The sequence below is a fragment of the Gastrolobium bilobum genome, unplaced genomic scaffold, assembly GCF_033153095.1.
Source record: "Gastrolobium bilobum isolate Gb01-03AN ecotype WA unplaced genomic scaffold, APGP_CSIRO_Gbil_v1 utg10772, whole genome shotgun sequence".
NCBI classification, from domain to species: domain Eukaryota; kingdom Viridiplantae; phylum Streptophyta; class Magnoliopsida; order Fabales; family Fabaceae; genus Gastrolobium; species Gastrolobium bilobum.
The window spans coordinates 235,146-255,478 of NW_026897585.1; the positions used below are offsets into that span (position 1 = coordinate 235,146).

Here is a 20,333-nt window from a genome sequence, read left to right on the forward strand (position 1 = left end):
TGTTTGCGGGACTATCCTATTTTTTGTGTAACATAATATTTATAAAATCCTTATTATAAATACTCTATAGTTTAATAAAGTTGGGGATAGTGCGCGTACATTTTTATTTTTAATCTAATATTATTATTAAAGGTGTTAATGGGCCAAGTGAGGCCGAGTTTTGGTCTTGAAATTTTAAACTTGTATTTAAATATATCAGACTGGCTTAATCTGTAACATCTTATGAATATTTCTGTTTTGAATTATTTTTATGAACTTTCCTATCGCAATAAACCGTTTCATTCACGTATTAAACATGATAGTATCTCATTTATATAAATTAAATTTGAAAATAAGTTGATTCTTTTAATAAAATTAAGAAGAAAATTGAATCAAAAGGGGGATTGGTAGACTTTAAAATAACAATATAGGTGAAATGAGATATTGTCAGCTATATCACATTTTTGTTTTGACAAGCTTTATAAGTTGCAAGCTTTATTATAAGGGTTATATAATTATTATGTCGTTGTAGGAAATAACAACTTATCATCAAAGGATTTCAATAAAAAGATAACATATTGGATTAAAAAATTACTAGCCATTAAATCCTGATGTGTGAAGAAAATTACTCGCCATAAAAAAGGATATGGTTTGATTAAAAGAAAATTAAAATCACATCCCACATTCTCGTGATAATGTGGTGAAGAGAACAGCACTAATTGTTTGTACTTGTAGACACAGCCTGAAATTTCAAGCATCTCTTGTGAGGATTTAAAATCTTGGTAGTTACTCATTTCAAGTGGAGAAAAACAGAATACTTAATCCAAGGAGGTCTTTAGACTAGAGGGGAGGGGTAGTTAACGACCATTATCCACAATTTCTTGCTAAATAGTAACACTTTCAACTGTGATAGTGAGGGCCTCCTAAGGAACTTGTTCCTCAAACTCAAAAGTATCATGTGCCCCCTCTCCTCAACGTGGTAACAGTTATTCATAATTTGCTAGACAGAGACTAGATTTCGGCTTTCGTTGTTGTTTGTAGTTGTCTCCTGACTAAAGCAGTATACACACCATCCTTGTTGAGAAGTTCATCATGTGTACCACTTTCAACTACTTGGCCATCAGAAATAACTGCAACAGTATCAGCAGTTTTCACAGTTGATAACCTATGAGCAATCACTAGAACTGTCCTTCCCTTCATGATAGAATCCATGGCATCCTGCAACATACCCATCACATTATTAGTAGCTTATTGAGCAACAAACAAAAGATAAGAAAAAGTTTATATGTTCATGGAACTGGAAAAAAAAAAACACTCCAGAATAATTTGTTTACTCACTTGCACTAGGTATTCGCTTTCAGCATCTAAGGCACTGGTGGCTTCATCCAGAAGGAGAATTTTTGGGTCCATAAGCAGGGCTCTAGCAATTGCTATTCTCTGTTTCTGCCCTCCTGAAAGCCTCACCCCGCGCTCTCCAACAAAGGTCTTGTATTTTTCTGGGAATTTTGATACAAATTCGTGCGCATTGGCCATTTTCTGCATTCAAAATCCATACCAATAATGAGCAAATGAGAGTTGGGAGAGAGGTGTGTCTCATTGGTGAAAGAAGACATTAAATATTACAGCTGCTTTTTCTATATCATCAGGGTTAACTTTGCCATCGAATCCATAAGCTATGTTCTCCTCTATGGAACAGTTGAAGAGTGTAGGCTCCTGACTCACTATACTGATCTGCAAATACAAGACCAAACTGCATTAAATTTGAGTTATCAAAATAACAAAAGAAATTAGATTTTGGAGAGTTCAGTTTCTCTTGTTATCACGGGCATATCATATTAAACCTGTCCCTCACCAAACTAATTTCTCAAACACCAAATTTTACATCTCCAGTATAATGCTTAATTGCATGACAGTTAGACAGGCAAGTATGAAATGTAATAGGCACAAGGTGTGAATTAATATATAGCTTTTCACCTTGAGTTAGGATTATTTCAGGATTCCATCACACACTCAAAATACTACAAGATATACAGGTATCTAGAACTAAAAACATGACACTACAACTACAATAAATTGGGTTAATCGTTGTCAATAGTTTATAAATGTCTTATCTACTGTTTACTACGCACCGAAATGTACTTGTGATGCTAATCTGCTTAAATGTTTTGTAAATATGTAGTGTCCTATAGTGGAAAAGCTGCTGCAGTGCCAACTTCTTAATCCATAGTCCCCGTAGTAAATAGTAATAACAAAAAATTAATTTTCTAGTAATTAATTTTAAGCACAAAAAGAATATGATCAAGATACCTTTCTGTGTAAATGCTTGTGTGATATTTCTACCAGAGGAACCCCATTCAGCGTAATCTTTCCCTTGGTTGGGTCATAAAATCTTTCAATTAAGTTTGCAATTGTAGTCTGCACAAACAAGAAACAAGTTCATGCGCATGATGTTTTTTCCTTTCACTTCACTGTGCTCTCTACCTTTTTATGCTTCAATCCAAGCATGTTAAATAAGAACCTTGTTGAACGATGAGCTGCAAAAATAAACACAGGAAGAAAGGGAAAATAAAGAGAAGATGATCATAAGAGAAAATATGGACTATACCTTTCCCCCACCACTTGGACCAACAAGAGCAACCTTTGAGCCAGGCTGCAGCTTCAGCGAAATGCCCTAAACACGAACAATGCAGTACACTTTCTTTTAATAATTTACAATTGAATTTGTATAACCAGAACAGAAAATTAGAAGGAAACTGCTACCTTGAGCACTGGATGATTAGGGCGTGATGGATAGGAAAACCATACATCATCTAGTTCCACTTCCCCATCTCCATCGCTACAGTAATAGACATTGAATGTCAATTCTCATTTTAATAGATCACTTATATAGAAAAAAATTTAAGCCAAAAAGGGGTATATTTAATTTATGAAATGATTCTGAAATTCACACTATATAATGGAGAGAGTGAAGAGATTCTTATTACTTTTGACTTTCAGTATTCCTGTGTTAGGTTTTCATCCTCTATATCATAAAGTTTCACTTCTCTGTAACACTAAGGAAACAGGGGCCTGTCTAGAAGTGTCTAAATATTGCAAAGACTATTTCATAATGAGCCACTAATCACTTTTTCATCGACAATTCAGGATTTGAATGCAGAATTAGGACACTGGAAAGTCTTTGGTACAAGAATCCAACACTAGAGCCCTTCATCCACATCCTAGACTAGGTGTGGTCCAGGATGGTAAAATACTAAACTAGTAGAAACGGAGAAAAACTCTCTAAAAATAGCACTTAAAGGTTGAGTTTGAAGTATGTTGAGGGAAAACTGTAAAAAACCAATTCAACCCAAAAACTAGAGCTATTGGGTGAGGCCACATTAATGGTTTTTACATATCAAACACGCCCCTTCACACGAGAACCCACTGGGCTTGAAGGGTGGACAATGCACAAGCCCATCTACCTGTGCTAAGAAATTCCACAAGAGAAAATAGAGCGGCGGTGAGGATCAAACTCGTGACCACTTGATACCATGTAAAGAACCAATTCAGCTTAAAAACTTAAGCTATTAGGTGAGGCTACATTAATGGTTTTTATATATCAAACAAAAACACATCAGAACAGTACAAGCAAAGGTGATTTGGTCACAGGGCAATTTTTTGGTGGTGTTAGTTGTTTGATGAACAATACACAAAACTAACAATTTTGTGATATCATGGACAGAAAAATGCAAAATTTATTATAATAACCTTTTATGTTATGCATTGTTTTGCACGTAATAAAGCAGGGATAATGATAAGTTAGGGATTATTGGTCTTTTTCCCTTTTCATGTTGTGGACAAGATTTTGTAACTTGGTATAGTGGGTAACAAAAAAGTAGAAATTTGTGCAGTCCTTTGAATTACTTTCTGTTCAGTACTTATACTATTTGAACAATCAAACAAGGTACAATTTTTCTGTGCCTTGTTTTCCCTTATTTTATAATAAATCAAACGAACGCATAAATATATTTTAAATCTAGAAAACTGACCCCAGAGGACATTCATTTCCCGACACAGGCATGGATGAGACACGATCCATAATTTGAAATACTCTTCTGCTAGCACCTGCAGCTTTCATAACTACTGTGTACAACCCTGACAGACCAGATATAGAAGATCCCACTACAAGGCAGAGTAATTGAGTCAATATAAACACAAAACTGGCAGATCAAATACAACAGATCCAGCTTACCACTGAAATAAATTAATAAAGCAAAACAAGTAACATCCTAATCATCTAATAAGGAATATCCATGGATCATATATTTTCAATTGTGAATATTATTATACAGGTTTCATTCACATGTAAAAAGGTAAAATAGAAAGAGGAACTTACCCGAGAGACTATAAAGAATGAAAGATGTAAGATCGCCTGAGGACATGGAACCCTTGATTGTCAAGTTAGCTCCATATATAACAACTACAATAACTGAAAGTGTAGATGCTGCATTAAGGCCTCCAGAAAAGAGTCCAACAACTTTCTGCAAGACCAAGCAAATAAGATTAAATGTTGTAAAGGGAAACAAATAAATTTACACAAAAGCAGATAGATCAAAATATAAATGACTAACTCACAGCTTGTTTAAGTCCAAGCTTAAGTGTCTCATCGACTTTCTCAGAGTAGCGTGTTATTTCATAATATTCTTGGGCAAAAGATCTTACTGTTCTTATTGCACCAAAGGATTCCTAAGCAACACAGACAAAATTAATATCAGTTTAAATATCTTCTCCTATGATATCTGTTTAATGGGAGATACATACCTCAGCAATTGAAGAAGCTACTGCAGCTGCTGCTTGAGTTTTATGAGAAAGTTCACGCAGGAAACGGCCAAATTTACGAACAGCAACAGAAATAACAGGTACAACAGCCAAAGCCAACACTATATGTTGTCAAGAGAGAGAGACAAGTTAGGATAAACACATAAAATGTGTGCTCGTGTGTGTATGTGTATTTCATGAAATAAAACTCCAATGTTTAATTACTGACATGTTAACTTCCATGATGTTGCAAACATGAAGCTAAGACCAATAAATGCAGTTGATAAGTTTCTCAGGGCCTCGGAAAGATTGGTAGTTGCAGCATTCTTTATGATCTGTGTATCTTCAGATAGCCTACTTAAAAGTTCCCCAGTTCGAGTAACATCAAAGAAGGCTATCTCCTGAAAACTCATCATCCATAATAAACAAGTTTTTATTGTTAGCTAACTAGCCAAGGGTAATTACAAGCTTGAAGATTGAAAATTTCTACTCTTCAAGTGACAAAAAGTAACACAAACAAAGAAAAACAATCCAAGAGTCAATATGATAATATTGTTTTACCTGGTTTACAAGGTGACTGAACAAATTCTTTCTCAGCCGTGCAACAACCCTTTCACTAGCAGAAGAAAAAAGCCAAGCTCGAAGTGCTGTGCAAACTGAACTGTAAAATTGAGAAAACTCAGTGAACCACTTGGGATCCCAGAAAATTTACGTGACAGATCAGAAATCATGACTACAACCAAATAAAAATGTATCATCAATTGGAGAATAATCAAGCAAGATCATACCCAATAACAACAATAAGAGAGATTTCTAGTATGGTGCTCTTGACAGCATTCAAAGCTTTGTCTTTATCCTCAGGAGTTCGCAGATCCCCTGAGACAATGTCGATTATATTCCCACCAAATTTTTGCTGCAGCAGGAACATTTCCATGTTCATTAGAAAACAGCTTTAACTTTACATCTGGCGATGTGGCAGCAAATAATATAGTTACATGCTAACATAATTTTCAATGTGTGCGTGCGTGCTTGTATAAATTGTGCGCGTGTGAGAAAGAGGGGGAGAGAGTAAATTATGCATACAACTAAGATACTTGTTGTGGCAGCAACCAACAGAGCCACGGTACCAATCACCAACTTTCCAGCCTCAGGCTTTGCCTGCAATTAGTTAAAAAAACAGAAGCAACTTTAATGATCACAAAAATATGTCACCAATTAATCCAAAGAAAAAACTAGCCACTTACAAGTGAAAACACCCGAAAGAATCCCACATTTGCCGCCTGAAATTTTCATTCATAAAGTTAGCAATTGCACCTGTACTTACTAATATATTATGCTTTGAGATGTTATAGAGAGATATAAAAGATGTATGAATGAAAATTACCGGCACTGCATCACCATGCTCAAGGTCTGAGACTTGACCTGCTGAGGCATCATCTCTCTTTCCCCTTCCCTATATAGATTGAGAAAAAAATAAAAAATAAAATAAAAATGGAGTACAAGGATAAGTGAAATTCCAGAAACATGTCCAAAATCCTTTTGCACTTACTTATTGTAGAAAATGCATAACCATACCAAGAATTGGAACCTAAGTAATAGTTTCAGATTACAATTTAAAACCAGTTTGAAACCGTTAAAACAAAAGCCGAAACATTACACAAGACTCCGGCTATGTTTTTCAACTGTACATAACAAAGTTTCAGGAACAAAGCCTAAAGTACTGAATCAAAAAACTGAAATACAAGCAGAGAATCATGTTTAAATACCTATCAAAAAAATTAAACGGTTAGAGTGAAAAATTGACTTACACCACGCTCAGCCTCTAAGAGAGGTGCTCTTTCACTTCCATGTGCGTTCATCCTCCTCAACCACAACAAGTGCCTCTCTCTCTCTCACTCCCACCCTCCAAATTATAATAGTGCCAGTACCAATAATACGTTGACCCTCATATCACTAAATTATTATGTATGCCTCACACAATAATAATAACTGTAGATAAATAATATTGGAGTGATTGTTATTGGTCAAAAAGGCTTCACTTCAATTAAATTTCCCAAAAAAAAGTGTATGGGGTCCAAATATCAGCCAAATAGACGGGTAACGATTCAGCTTACCCATTTCTCGTTTATTGATCATGATTACTATTGATGGTCCAGAGAAAATAAAGAAAAAAAAAAACTGATTGGTTACTAATAAAATATGAGGGTTTCCGGTTTTGTTTAGGCATGAAAATTGAAAAGTGCCTGTTTAAGAAAAAAAGGTTACTAATAAAAAAATTATTCTTAGTGAAATTTTATATTTTCCTTTTAATGAAATATGAACTTAAATTTTTTTAAATAAGAGTTACATAAAGTTTTTTCTAATAATAAAAATTATATCATTAACATCTATCTTATTTAAATGCTTGGATTTCTACTCTTTGAGAAAGTGAAACCACAAAAAAAGGCACCATTGACCAATACAAAGAGATGACCTTGACTTGGGTCATTCAATTGTCATGGAAATTTCTTAGCAAGAAAACATAAGGTGCAATTTGACCATGGGTTTGTTTTTTCTAAAATTACTTTAGATAATTTTATCTAATATTTATTGAAACGACGTCGTTTTAGGACGAAATTATGATATTTTTGTAATTTTAATTTATTTCAGGATTATAATAGTCTTTATCATTCTAATTTTTTAATTTTTCAATCTCAAAACGACGTCGTTTCGATGAACATTAGACAAAGTTATCTAAAGTAATATTAGATACTTTTTTCCCTTTGAATATTATGTGAACCATGTTTAGTAGCTTATTCACGGGTTTGAACTTGGTATTTACAGAGAAATATGTTGAAAACAGTTGAATTATTTTTTGTTTTCTTATATATTAGTCTATGATGATCTAACTGGGAACGTGCATACCTAGGGGTATATACTTCTACTTTTGTTTATTATTTTGTTTCTTTAGTATTTTGTTCTTGCATACCTTATTCAAAAAAATTTGCGAACAAATATTGATACAGTTGATTAAAAGTTTGGTTTATATTTTTTAAGGGTATGAGTTCAAATTCTATTAGTCGATATAAAATTTTTATTATTGGATAATATATAATTTCTATCAAAAAATCTCCAAAAGAAGAGTCTTAACTTAACGGAGCGTTTGGTACGCGGCATTTTTTTAGATTTTCAAGAAATTAAATTTTTTAAAATTTTAAATTTTTGAATATTATCATAAACTGAATGTAAAAATTATATTTTTAAAAATCGAGATTTCTAAACAAAAAAAAAAAAAAAATCTTGTACCAAACGCCCCCTAAATGATCTTGGTGTCTAACTGCATTTAAAGTTTTAGTTAAAAAAAAAAAAAAAAACTTTGATCAGTGAGGTAACGTCAGCATTGACGTCATTCTCAATCTAAATGGACTGAGAGAGTGGTATATGCTGCTTGCAGCTTAGTTTAGTCCGTGAATGTGGTCCCCACACGCTACGACTGTTTTGTTTTGTTTTATTCAAGGCACGTGTCATGACGTGTCTAAACCTAAAAATAAAATAAAAAATACTACACAACATAGACTAGAAAGTCTAGAATAGCTATTTTGACAAAATTCCAAGTAATTTTTGAATTTGATCATAATAATACATATTTTAAAATAAGATATCACATAGACAAAATACCTTCCACAAGGCAATGTCGACATATAGATAATAGAATAAATAAAATGAATGCAACTTCTCAATGATAAGGCTCTCTTAAAGATGCTAGTATTAATGACATTTTCTCGACGTATCAATTATAGTAGAAAAATAAAATAAAATCATGATATGCAATGTGACGTCCCATAAAAAGGTACTAATGGAAGAGTGACCATTTTGTCACGTTTGCAAAAAAATTACCAAACTGTAATGCCAACAGTAAATTTTGTCAAAATATCACGCGACATATTTCGTTACACTGTGTAGCGAAATATGTTTGCAAGTAATTCGCTACACAGTGTAGCGAAATATGACATATCAGGATGCACAGTCAGCAAAAATGACACGTGTCAAGCAAACAGAACCCAAACATAATTCGCTACACAGTGTAGAGAATTTCTGCCTACTTGACACGTGTCACTTTTGCTGACTGTGCATCCTGACATGGCATATTTCGCTACACTGTGTAGCGAGTGTAGCGAAATATGCGGCGTGGTATTTCGACAAAATTTATTATTGGTGTGACAGTTTAATAAAAAAATTTGTCAAGCGTGACAAAATGATCACTGTTACACTATTAATTCAGATGACATATTTTATAGGGCACTTTCACGTGGCATATAACAATTTTACTTTACAGACCCCATGAGATAACCGTATCCCAGATCCATATTCCAAAGCCCCCCGGCACTCTCGCTTCCGTATCACCCCCAGCATTTTTTTACTTGTAAATCGACTGGGCCGTTCCAAATGGTCCAACCCACAACGTCGTGGTACTACCATGAAAGCCCACATTGGGAATGAAATTCTTCGACATTGTTCATGTTAAGCCAATAAAACAAGCCCAAAATTAATCAATTTAAACCTTTTTTGTCCACTAATTCAAAGATTAATGTTATTTATCATGAATAATTTCATATAAATTATATTATTATATATACTTGTTTTTAAAATTTTAAATTATGAAAAAGATAATTGTCAAAATAACTAATCGAAATGTGTGACTTCTTAGTTTTGCAGTGTAGAGATATCTTAAATCAAATACACACATACATACATCTGTATGATATCATTTACCAAAAAAAACATATAATTTTAGGGTTTGGTGTTTGTCATTTTAAATGACATAAGTTATGTCATTTTAAGAGAGAGATCGACACAGAAAAACAGAAATCATGGGAGAGAGAAAGTGGGTGGTTTTTTTTAATTTAAAATTCAAATTTTCTGTGTCTGTATCTCTCTTAAAATGACTTAATTTTCTGTCATTTAAAATAACAAACATTTTTCCCATAATTTTATTAACCGACACTGCATGCATATGAATTCACATTTTTGCATACAATCATAATTAAGTATAGAACATGTGTCCTAAAGTGAAAGATTAGAAACAAAAATTAAATTAATTTTTTTTACTTATTCCAATTACTTAAATAAGAAAATATTGTTATAAAATAAAGGAGAACAAGAACATAGAAGGAACAGAGAGAAAATTAGTACAAGGAGAAAGACAGATAACTTTTTTCATTGTGTATCTATGTCCCCTTATATATGGTCTTTATAGGCTCTTTGTAAGTTACAAGGGAAAGAAATTAATAATTCTGATTAATTACAGTTTGGAATAACGTTTTTGAGGTTTCGGATATTCATATAATTATATTATTTATAAAAAATATTAAATATTTTAGTTATTACGTCCTTTATTAATAGTTTCACTTTTTTAACCTGTCACATTATATGTTAACAAATCCCTAAAGGTCATTCGAGTTTGCACTTTTTATATTTTAAAATTATTGAATAAATAGTATTAGTTATTTTAGAGAAAACGTTCTTAAATGACCATCTATGATCCAAAATTATGGGTGCAATTGAATATGTAACAAAAAATAATGATTATTTTGTTGAAAAAAATAAAAATTAAACGCGAAAGTGAGAAATTCAACGTTAACTACTTTGTTCAGAATGAGATAAAGAGCAAGATATATATATATATATATATATATATATATATATATATATATATATATATATATATTGCTAGGGTTACGTGAGTTAGGTTTTAATTTAAATATGTTAGATTAATGTAAAATATTTTAATACTAACTTTATCTATTAGTTTAATATACGCAAATTTATAAGTCTCATCTGATTTAAATTTTTTTTTAAGAAAAAAAGACTTAGCTTATTAACTTATTTAAGCCCATCAAATTTTTTATGTTTATCAAGAATTGAAAATTCTCTTTTATTAGGTTAGACCTAGCCCAACATAGTTCAAGTCATAAGCACCCGACAGGCCAATTTCCTATTTTCACTCCTAATTGCTTATAACATGCTTCACTTTAAAAATTTCTAACACTCATTTTCTATTATTAGATATTCATGATATTGAATTAGAAATTAAGCGGAATGTTGTAAAATACAATGGATAAGTATTTGATTTCTCATTACTTTTGATGTATTTTGTAACCACCACATTAATGGTAAATTAAAGTATAATTATTTTCGTTAGAGTCTCATATATAATCACATGACTTTTTATAAAAAATGGAATGATTAGTGAAATTGGAATTGATGATATTCTAATGCTTTTCTAAGAGTTCATACCTCTATAACACGAAGTTTGGGACTATAATTTAAATGGAGATTTTAATTTATCAAAGTATTTATTGAAATGTACTAGTGACTCATGATCAGCACTAGTATCGTAATTATTTATCAAAGTATTTACAAAAATCCACTAATTTATCATAATTATTCTCAAATGTCCAAATTGATGATTCGCCATAAACGTGTAATGTGAAATACTTCCATGAAAGTATATGCGCATTAAGGTTTTCACAGTTCTTATGATGAAAATAGGGTTCCATCGGGAGAGGATAACAAACATATCAAATTAAGTAAGCAAAGCATCATCCTGTTCTGGATAGCACACTTACATAGGTCCAGCCACTGGGTCCAGCCTAAAAAGCTCACTTCTAGAAGGCAACATAGGATTTCCTCTCTTCCCATGCACATGGTTGCCCCTGCACACTCGCAGGGGTTTAGCATGCCCAACCTAAAAAGGCTAGGCTGGCTAGGTTGATTGGAGCTCTCATTCTAAATACCCCCTCTCACATTGAGGAAGGGGCTTATTCTCCTCCATTAAACTGTTGGGAACTCGGTTCCCTCAAGCTCGGCTAAGCAGCCTTTGTGCGAAAGTCAATCAACAAGATCCTGATCTCGGATCTCGGCAATACCTCAGCATGAACTTCACCAGGTCGGGTAGCGCAGCGGAAAAATCAAAAAGCAAAAAATCACAAACAGGAGAGAGAGGAGAGGAACACAACCAGATTTAACGTGGGAAAACCTTCTTCAATGAAGAAGTAAAAACTCACGGGGCCTAGTCCAGATCAAAAATCCACTATAAAATAATGGTTACAAAGAATCAAATACATCAATGTGGTGGTTAACTCAACCTCTCCAATAATGGTGATAATCAAACTACCCTAGAGATGTTTCACTCAAACTCTCTCTAGAGATCTCTCAAATGATTCTCTAAAATTTTCTCTCTAATCTCTTAACTTAGCATCCACCCACAACTAATGAATATATAGAGGAGGTGAGATCTAGGGTTAGGGTTTTTAGGAAACCCCTCAATGGGCTTGGGCTTAGCATTGAAAGAGGAAGCCCAAAAAATCTCCCCCTCCGACTTCAATGCGTCGGCTTCAGCATCAACCCGGCTCCTTCACAACAGTCTTCAAATTTCCTTGTTGAAACCAGCTTCGTCATCATGTCGGACCAATTTTGGTCAGTGTGCACTTTGATGAGTTCGAGCTCTCCACCTTCCACCACATCCCGGATCCAGTGATACCTCACATCAATATGCTTAGTGCAGGAGTGATAGGTTGAATTCTCCGCAAGATGGATTGAGCTTTGATTGTCACAACCCAGCTCGTACTTGTCTTGATCATGGCCGAGTTCCATGAGGAACTTCTTCATCCACAGCATCTCTTTGTTTGCCTCAGTTGCTGCAATGTACTCAGCCTCAGTTGTCGATAGTGCAACACATTTCTGAAGTCTTGATTGCCAAGAGACAGCTCCTCCGGCAAATCTCATCAAATATCCTGTAGTCGACTTTCTCGAGTCAGCGTCTCCCCCTAAATGAGAATCCGAGTAACCTTGCAACTCGGCTTTGCCTTCTCCAAATCGGAGACATAAGTCGGTTGTACCTCAGAGGTACTTGAAGATCCACTTCACTGCTTCCCAATGCTCTTTGCCGGGGTTTGACAAATATCGGCTTACCATTCTAACAGCATACATCAAGTCGGGTCTAGTGCAAACCATTGCATACATCAAGCTTTCGACAGCGGATTGGTAAGGGACCTTCATCATCTCATCTTTATCTTCATCAGATCTTGGACATTGCTTCTGTTTCAGCTTTATGTGTCCGGCTAGGGGGTGCTCATTGTTTTGGCTTTGTCCATGCTGAATCTCTTCAGAATCTTCTCAATATATTTCTCTTGACTCAACCACAGTAGCTTCTTCTGTCTATCTCGAATGATATTGATTTTGAGAATCTGCTTTGCAGGGCCGAGGTCCTTCATTGCGAAGGACGAGCTCAACGCCTTTTTCAGGGCGGCTATCCTCGATTTGTCTTTCCCTACAATAAGCATGTCATCAACATATAACAACAAAATCAGGAAATCTCATGCCTCATACCTCTTCACAAATACGCAGTGGTCGGCTTCTGTCTTCTCAAACTTATGATCAGTAATGAATGATTCAAACTTCTTGTACCATTGTCGAGGTGCTTGCTTCAAGCCATAGAGGCTCTTCTTCAACCGACATACCAAGTCTTCTTGGTCTGGAGCTTGAAATCCTTCAGGTTGCTCCATATATTTTTCTTCTTATAAATCACCGTGAAGAAATCCTGTCTTCATGTCCATTTGTTCTACCTCGAGGTCCATCGAAGCCGCCATTGCTAACACGGTTCAGACCGAGGTCATTTTTACCACAGGAGAAAAAATCTCCTCAAAGTCTACTCCTTTCTTCTGATTGCAGCCTTTCACTACAATCCGGGCTTTGTATCTTGGCTTTTGCCCGTTCTCTTCATTCTTAATCTTGTAGACCCATTTATTTTTCAAAGCTCATCTTCCTTTTGGCAACTCGGTCAACTCATAAGTCTGATTCTCGTGCAGAGACTTCATCTCGTCTGGCATTGCCTTTTTCCATTCGTCTTTCTCTGAGCTCATCACAGCCTCATCATAACTCTGAGGCTCACCGTCTTCAGCAACAACGGTGTATTCATCATATGAGTATCTCGTAGAGGGTCTTCTTTCTCGAGTTGGATATCTCGGCTGTTCTTCAGCTTTAGAACCTGGTTCATCATTCTCCTCCCGGATCTCATCATCAACTCAAACCTCAGTGTCTTGGTCATCTTCAGCTTGTTGCTGATCATCATTTTCTTGATTTTCTCCCCCTGCTTCAGCTCGGACAGGAGGATTGGGTTCTTCACGTCTGACAGTAACTCGGACTTTGGGCTTCGAGATGTCATGAATATTCTCATGCTCATGAAAGATCACATCTCGGCTTCTCACGATCTTCTTATTGATTGGATCCCAAAGTCGAAACCCGAACTCACATCTCGGCGAACCAAGATAGATGCATTCTTTTGTCTTAACATCAAGTTTTTCCCTTTCATCTTTAGGGATATGCATAAAAGCTCGGCATCCAAACACTTTCAATTAATTATAGGCCGCTTTCTGACCTGTCCAGGCTTCTTCTGAATTTCTCCTTCAAGTGGCCGTGATGGTGAGAGGTTGATCAAGTCAACAGCTGTTTTGACGGCTTCTCCCCAAAATGATTTCGGCAATCTGGCATTGGACAACATACTTCAGACCTTATCTTCAAAAGTTCGTTTCATCCTCTCAGCCAGTCCATTCAACTGTGGAGTCTTGGCGGGCGTCTTCTCAAGTCGAATCTCGGCCGCTCTGCAATATGCATCAAAAGGGCCGCAATACTCACCACCATTATCAGATCGGACCACCTTCAATTTCTTGTCAGTCTCCCTTTCAACCATCGCATGGAATTCTTTAAAGGATTGGCGTACCTAGTCTTTAGACTTCAACAAATATACCTACACTTTGCGGAAATGGTCATCAATATAAAACATAGTACTGAGCTCCTCCAAGGGATCTTTCCGACATGGAGCGGACATCAGTATGGACGAGGTCAAAAATATACATGCGTCGTCTAGGTTGATCTGGTCTCACAAAAGAAACCCGGTGCTGCTTTCCAGCTAGGCAATGCGTGCAACTTTCCAACGCTTGGCCTTTCAACCCGGTCAATAATCCTTTATTGTTTAGGATCTGGAGCCCTTTCTCGCTCATGTGGCCGAGGCGCTTGTGCCATAGCTCCAAGCTAGGTTCATCTCGGATAGAATTGGCTTCTCCGCCATTGATCTTTCCTTGCATCACGTACAATGAGCCTTCCTTCTTACCTCGGGCCACGACCAAGTTTCCCTTGGCCAGCTTCCATCTAACACTACCGAAGTAGTTCACTAACCTGGCATCATCAAGTTTGCCTACCGAGATTAGGTTCAAACGCATGTCAGGAACATGCCTTACATCTTTCAACACAAGTCGGCATCCGACATCCGTGGTCAGAGTTACATCACCGACACCAACAATCTTGTTGGTCACTTGATTTCCCATCTTCACGACTCCAAAATCACCACCTCGGTAAGAGGAGAAAAAACCTTTGTGTGGAGTAACGTGGAAGGAGGCACCAGAGTCTACAATCCAGGTGCAGTCATCATATGCAACATTCAAATAATTATCCTCACCAAGGAGGAATATCTCGGCATCCGGATTGGCAGCCACCGCAGTGGTGTTCTTGTCTTCCCTCTTCTTGGGAATAATCTGATCCGGCTTCACAGAGTCGTTCTTCTCATCATTCTGCAGGGTCCAACAGTCTGGCTTCTTATGTCCTGTCTTTCCACAGTAAAAACACTTCAACTCATATTTCATCTTTGACCGACCTCTGGAATTTTCTCGTCTGTCACAACCTCTACCCCTGCTTTTGCTTCTACCCCGGGAGTCAGATTTTCCTTTGTTCTCAGCAATGTTGGCCTCAGACGTGCTTGAAACACCTTGTTCTCTTCTCCTGACTTCTTCGCTCAGGAGGCTGTCTGTCACGACATCCATCTTCAACTTTCCTTCTGGAGCTGAATTACTCAAAGTCACCACCAGAGTATCCCAGCTTTCTGGCAGCGAGCTCAACAGCAGCAAAGCCTGCATCTCATCATCAATTTTCATCTCAGCTTTCGACAGCTGATTCACAATACCTTTATAGATGTTGAGGTGTTCAATCATGCTCATGTCGTCCTTGTATTCAAGCTTCGCAAGTCGGCGAACCAGATATGCTTTATTCCTCGGAGTCCTCCTCTGAATCATAGGCTTCAGCTTCGTCCACAACTCATACGCGTTCGTGAACTCGGACACGTGCTCAAAGAGGCTTTTATCAATATATTTCCTGATCGTGCCTACTGCCTTCCGACTCAGGATCTCCCACTCCTTATCAGTTTTGCCTGCCGGTCTCTCATCAAGGATAATAGGCTCATGTAAATCTTTGCAGTAGAGATTATCTTCCATCATCGGTCTCCAATAGGTGAAATTATCAGCGGTCAACTTGAACATGTCTCCATCGTTGGTTTTGCCACTGGTCTCCATCTCGTCTCCCTCAGAACTCGTCGAACTCGGGCTCTGATACCATTGTTGGGAACTCGGTTCCCTCAAGCTCGGCTAAGCAGCCTTTGTGCGGAAGTCAATCAACAATATCCTGATCTCGGATCTCTGCAATACCTCGGCTTGAATTTCACCAGGTCGGGTAGCGCAACGGAAAAATCAAAAACGAAAAATCACAAAACAGGAGAGAGAGAATAGGAACACAACCAGATTTAACGTGGGAAAACCTTCTTCAATGAAGAAATAAAAACCCACGGGACCTAGTCCAGATCAAAAATCCACTATGAAATAATGGTTACAAATAATCAAATACACCAATGTGGTGGTTAACTCAACTTCTCCAACAATGGTGATAATCAAACTATCCTAGAGACGTTTCACTCAAACTCTCTTTAGAGATCTCTCAAATGATTCTCTCAAATTTTCTCTCTGATCTGTTAACCTAGCCTCCACCCACAACTAATGAATATATAGAGGAGGTGAGATATAGGGTTAGGGTTTTTAGGAAACCCCTCAATGGGCTTGGGCTTAGCATTGAAGGAGGAAGCCCTACAATTCTCCCCCTTCCCATGCACATGGCTGCCCCTGCACACTGGCAGGGGTTTAGCATGCCCAGCCTGAAAAGGCTAGGCGGGTTAGGTTGATTGGAGCTCCCACTCTAAATACCCCCTCTCACATTGAGGAAGGGACTTATTCTCCTCCATTGAACTTCATGCTCTGCTACCATTGAGAGTTATCCTAGCCACTTCCACAACCCCCCTTATGCACACCATGGGAAGCTTCACTAGTGCTTTGATCTCTATCACTGCCACTAGGGACACCCCCTATATCAACATACTTCACTCTCTATAGGACACATTTTATGTACACCAACTGTACACATCCTAATTGAAAGTTACAAGTACAATCTGAATAATATCTCTTCCCCTTCCCCCAAACAAAACATGAGAATAAGATATATACAATTGATTGTAAATGTTAGAATAAAAAAGTATATCATTCTTTATGACAACTCTGTAATGTAAACATTGTAAGAGTTAAGGATTTTTATTAAAATAAGTGTAAGTGATTATGATACAAATATTTATTGGAATAGTAGTTTGGAGCTACTTTGTGATTAACTTGATTGCTCATGAACAACATCGGGAGAAAGAGAAGTCTAGAAAGGTTTACAACTTTATATATTTGTGGACAATGCTGTCAAATTTTGAAGAAGAGTTTACAACTTATTCGGGTATAAATTTTTCTCCAGGAGAGGAATAATTATATGCCCTATGATTAAAAACATTAACTTTCTAAATTGACAGTTAAGGATTTTGATAGGAGGTATGATATTCATACTAGTAATTATTTTTACTACCGATTTAATCTACTTTCACTCTAATCATCAATGAATCATACTTTTCAGCTGACAAATTTTGAAAAGTTTTTATAAAGAGAGAAAAGAAAAAACAACTTTTAATATACTTCTCGGAATATATAGTCATATTAGAATGACAATTGATTAGTAATAGAAATAATTGATAGTATAAATATCCTACCTCCAAACTTCTTTATTTGTGTATGGAGCTTTTTATTAACTACATGGCAGCGATAACTGATAATGACATTGGCTATGAGCATATATACTACGAATATAAGAGTTTATGTATTTGTGTATGTATTCTTTTAGTTTTACATTTTTTGGATAACTGTATATAGGGGTGTAAATGGTCTAGGTCGACCTACAGTGACCTATGACCTAACTTATATTAGGATAGATCTGGCCTATTACAAATAGTCAAATAGAACAGGCCTAAGCTTTTAAAAAACCTATCTATAAAATAAGCCATAGACTTTTTTTTATACATGTCGGGCTTATAAGCCTACAAGTTGGCCTATATCATATTTATTTTAATTAAAATAAATAAATTATTATTTTAATAATTTTGAATAATAAAATAATATTATTTTTAATTATTATTATAATTATTAAATGTTTAATAGGCTAACAGGCCTAGGTTAAGACTTTTATATTTTAAAGAAATTTTTTTAATTTCACCCACTGTGGTTTGTTTTATATCATTTATGTCCTTGTGGTTTGAAAATAATCACTTGTATCCCTTATGGTTCCATTATGTGTCATTTAATCATCTGAATGACTAAAATACCCTCATTATATAAAATACCAAAAACACCCAGGGCAAACAAAATACTAAATTAAAGATGAATTGTCAAAAATATCCTTTCTCTTAAAACAAAATCATAATATATTTTATCTTTATCTTATTAAACTTTATAAAGTTTGTTAGTCAATAGTGGCAGATCGTTGTTCTTTCAAATTGATGTTTAGATCTTTATATTACTCCTCGACAAATGGTTCCCACCCGACGATCTTTATATTTTATTTTTATCTTAATCTTCTCCGACGATCTTTACTTAGCTCAAGCTTGCTTTGTTGTACAAGTTTAGAGACATATATATAAGCGTAGATGTTGTAGTCTTGAAGAAGCAAGGAATTTTTTCCAAAAATGCAGATAGAGGTTCAGTAGTTCTCCAAATGTAGTTACTAGTGATACACTTCTGCATCCTTTTACAATCAATATCTTAACCGTTGATTTCTGTTAATCAACGGTTATTATTTTCGCAAATCAAATTCATTAATTAATATTTAATTTGCAATTAATGATAACCGTTGATTGACGGGAATCAACGATTAAGATATTGGTTGTAAAAGGTTGTAAACAAAAATAGGTTGTAAGTATAACTTTATCCCATCTTTTATATATATTGACTTTGTAAATTTTTTATTTTTTTGAAATTCAAAAGCATTAGTAAACTATAATATAGTTTTTTTTTCTGGCAATGAGATATGAAACTCTACAAAGATAAAATTTTGTTGATGAGATGTGATTAGATTTTATTTTTGGGTTTAGTTGATAGGTTAATAGGTATTGTGTTTAAAAATTTTTGGGCTATGATTGAGAAAGACCCAAGTAGGTAGTGGAGAATTAATATATTAGATCAGTTTTCATCAACCCATCCAAAACCCGTTCCAATCCAATTAAAATTTGGGGGGTTTTTTTCGATTTTGAATTTATTCGATTACCGATTTTTCGGTTCGGTTACCGCGGTTTGAATCGGTTGATGAACACCCCTACACGTTAGTGCCAGTAGATACTTTGGTATTGGTTAATTTAGCCACGTTTCAATCATAGCTAAATAAACACAGCAAATTATGTTTTAAATTTTTTGAAAATTAGCCACGTTTTAAACGTAACTATATAACTTTAAGTATTTTGGCACCAATTGAAATTGTTGGCACTGAATAAGATACTTTGCTAGTTCCGCCACTGGATTGGGACCCAGGTCCATAAACATGGAAATAAATGAATATCATCTTCCTAAATTGGAAATTTTTAATACCATTGGATTCCAAATCTTTTATTATAATTCCTTCCAAATCTAAAATTTTTCTTTTTTAAAAAGTGATGTATGAGGTAGGGATTTGTATCCTTTAATATAAAAAATATATTTATGTGATCATATTATTTGATTATAATCATTTGTTTAAAAATTATATATATATTTTTCTCCTATCTCATCTTGATTATGATCAAATAATATAATTATATAACTATTTTTTCATATGATTGAATCCAAATTCATGATATAGCAGTAGCATCCAAGGTTTGCTCCGACACAATCGTACGATTACCGTGGTTCGTGGAGGAAATGGTTGCGGAGAGACGGCGGTCGCGTTGACAAGGTCCATGTCAGATCCAACTTTTCAAGGTGGTAAACGTGTCCCGCCACGTGGTAGTATCCGCGCCTTTGAATTTTGATCATCTGCCACTTCACATGGTTTCACTATTACTCGCTATGTGTGTCTGTACCCGATAAATTAATTGATTCATGATTCATCATCACAATAATAATAAAAATAAAAAATAAAAAATTAGAAAACAAATAAGTAAAAAATCAATTTGTTGTTCCTCTTATATTTCAGTCAAATATCATAGAACCTTAAATTTAGTAATTTTTTCATTATTTTAGAAAATATTATTTTCATAACACAGCCAAATAGTTTTTACTTTTTAACTTGGTAACGACCGTTTATCATTGTTACAAGTATTCGCAATTTTACCGTGGATTTGAGTTTATATTTAATCATTTTGTTTA

At 35.3% G+C, this 20,333-nt stretch overlaps 1 protein-coding gene across 1 annotated transcript; it reads right to left on the reverse strand.

The window, feature by feature from the left end:
• Positions 1-594: 594 nt before the first annotated feature.
• LOC133308329 (ABC transporter B family member 25) lies at positions 595-6,713 on the reverse strand. Its single transcript, XM_061508938.1, has 17 exons — positions 6,585-6,713; positions 6,161-6,229; positions 6,021-6,056; positions 5,860-5,934; positions 5,565-5,689; positions 5,338-5,437; positions 5,006-5,177; positions 4,780-4,898; positions 4,594-4,704; positions 4,355-4,499; positions 4,008-4,140; positions 2,740-2,815; positions 2,585-2,650; positions 2,287-2,394; positions 1,603-1,710; positions 1,318-1,515; positions 595-1,197 (listed from the first exon to the last, which is right to left on the reverse strand). Exons 1-17 carry the CDS (start codon positions 6,633-6,635, stop codon positions 991-993), a joined length of 1,899 nt encoding a protein of 632 aa, XP_061364922.1. The 5' UTR covers positions 6,636-6,713; the 3' UTR covers positions 595-990.
• Between the last annotated feature and the right edge of the window lie 13,620 nt (positions 6,714-20,333).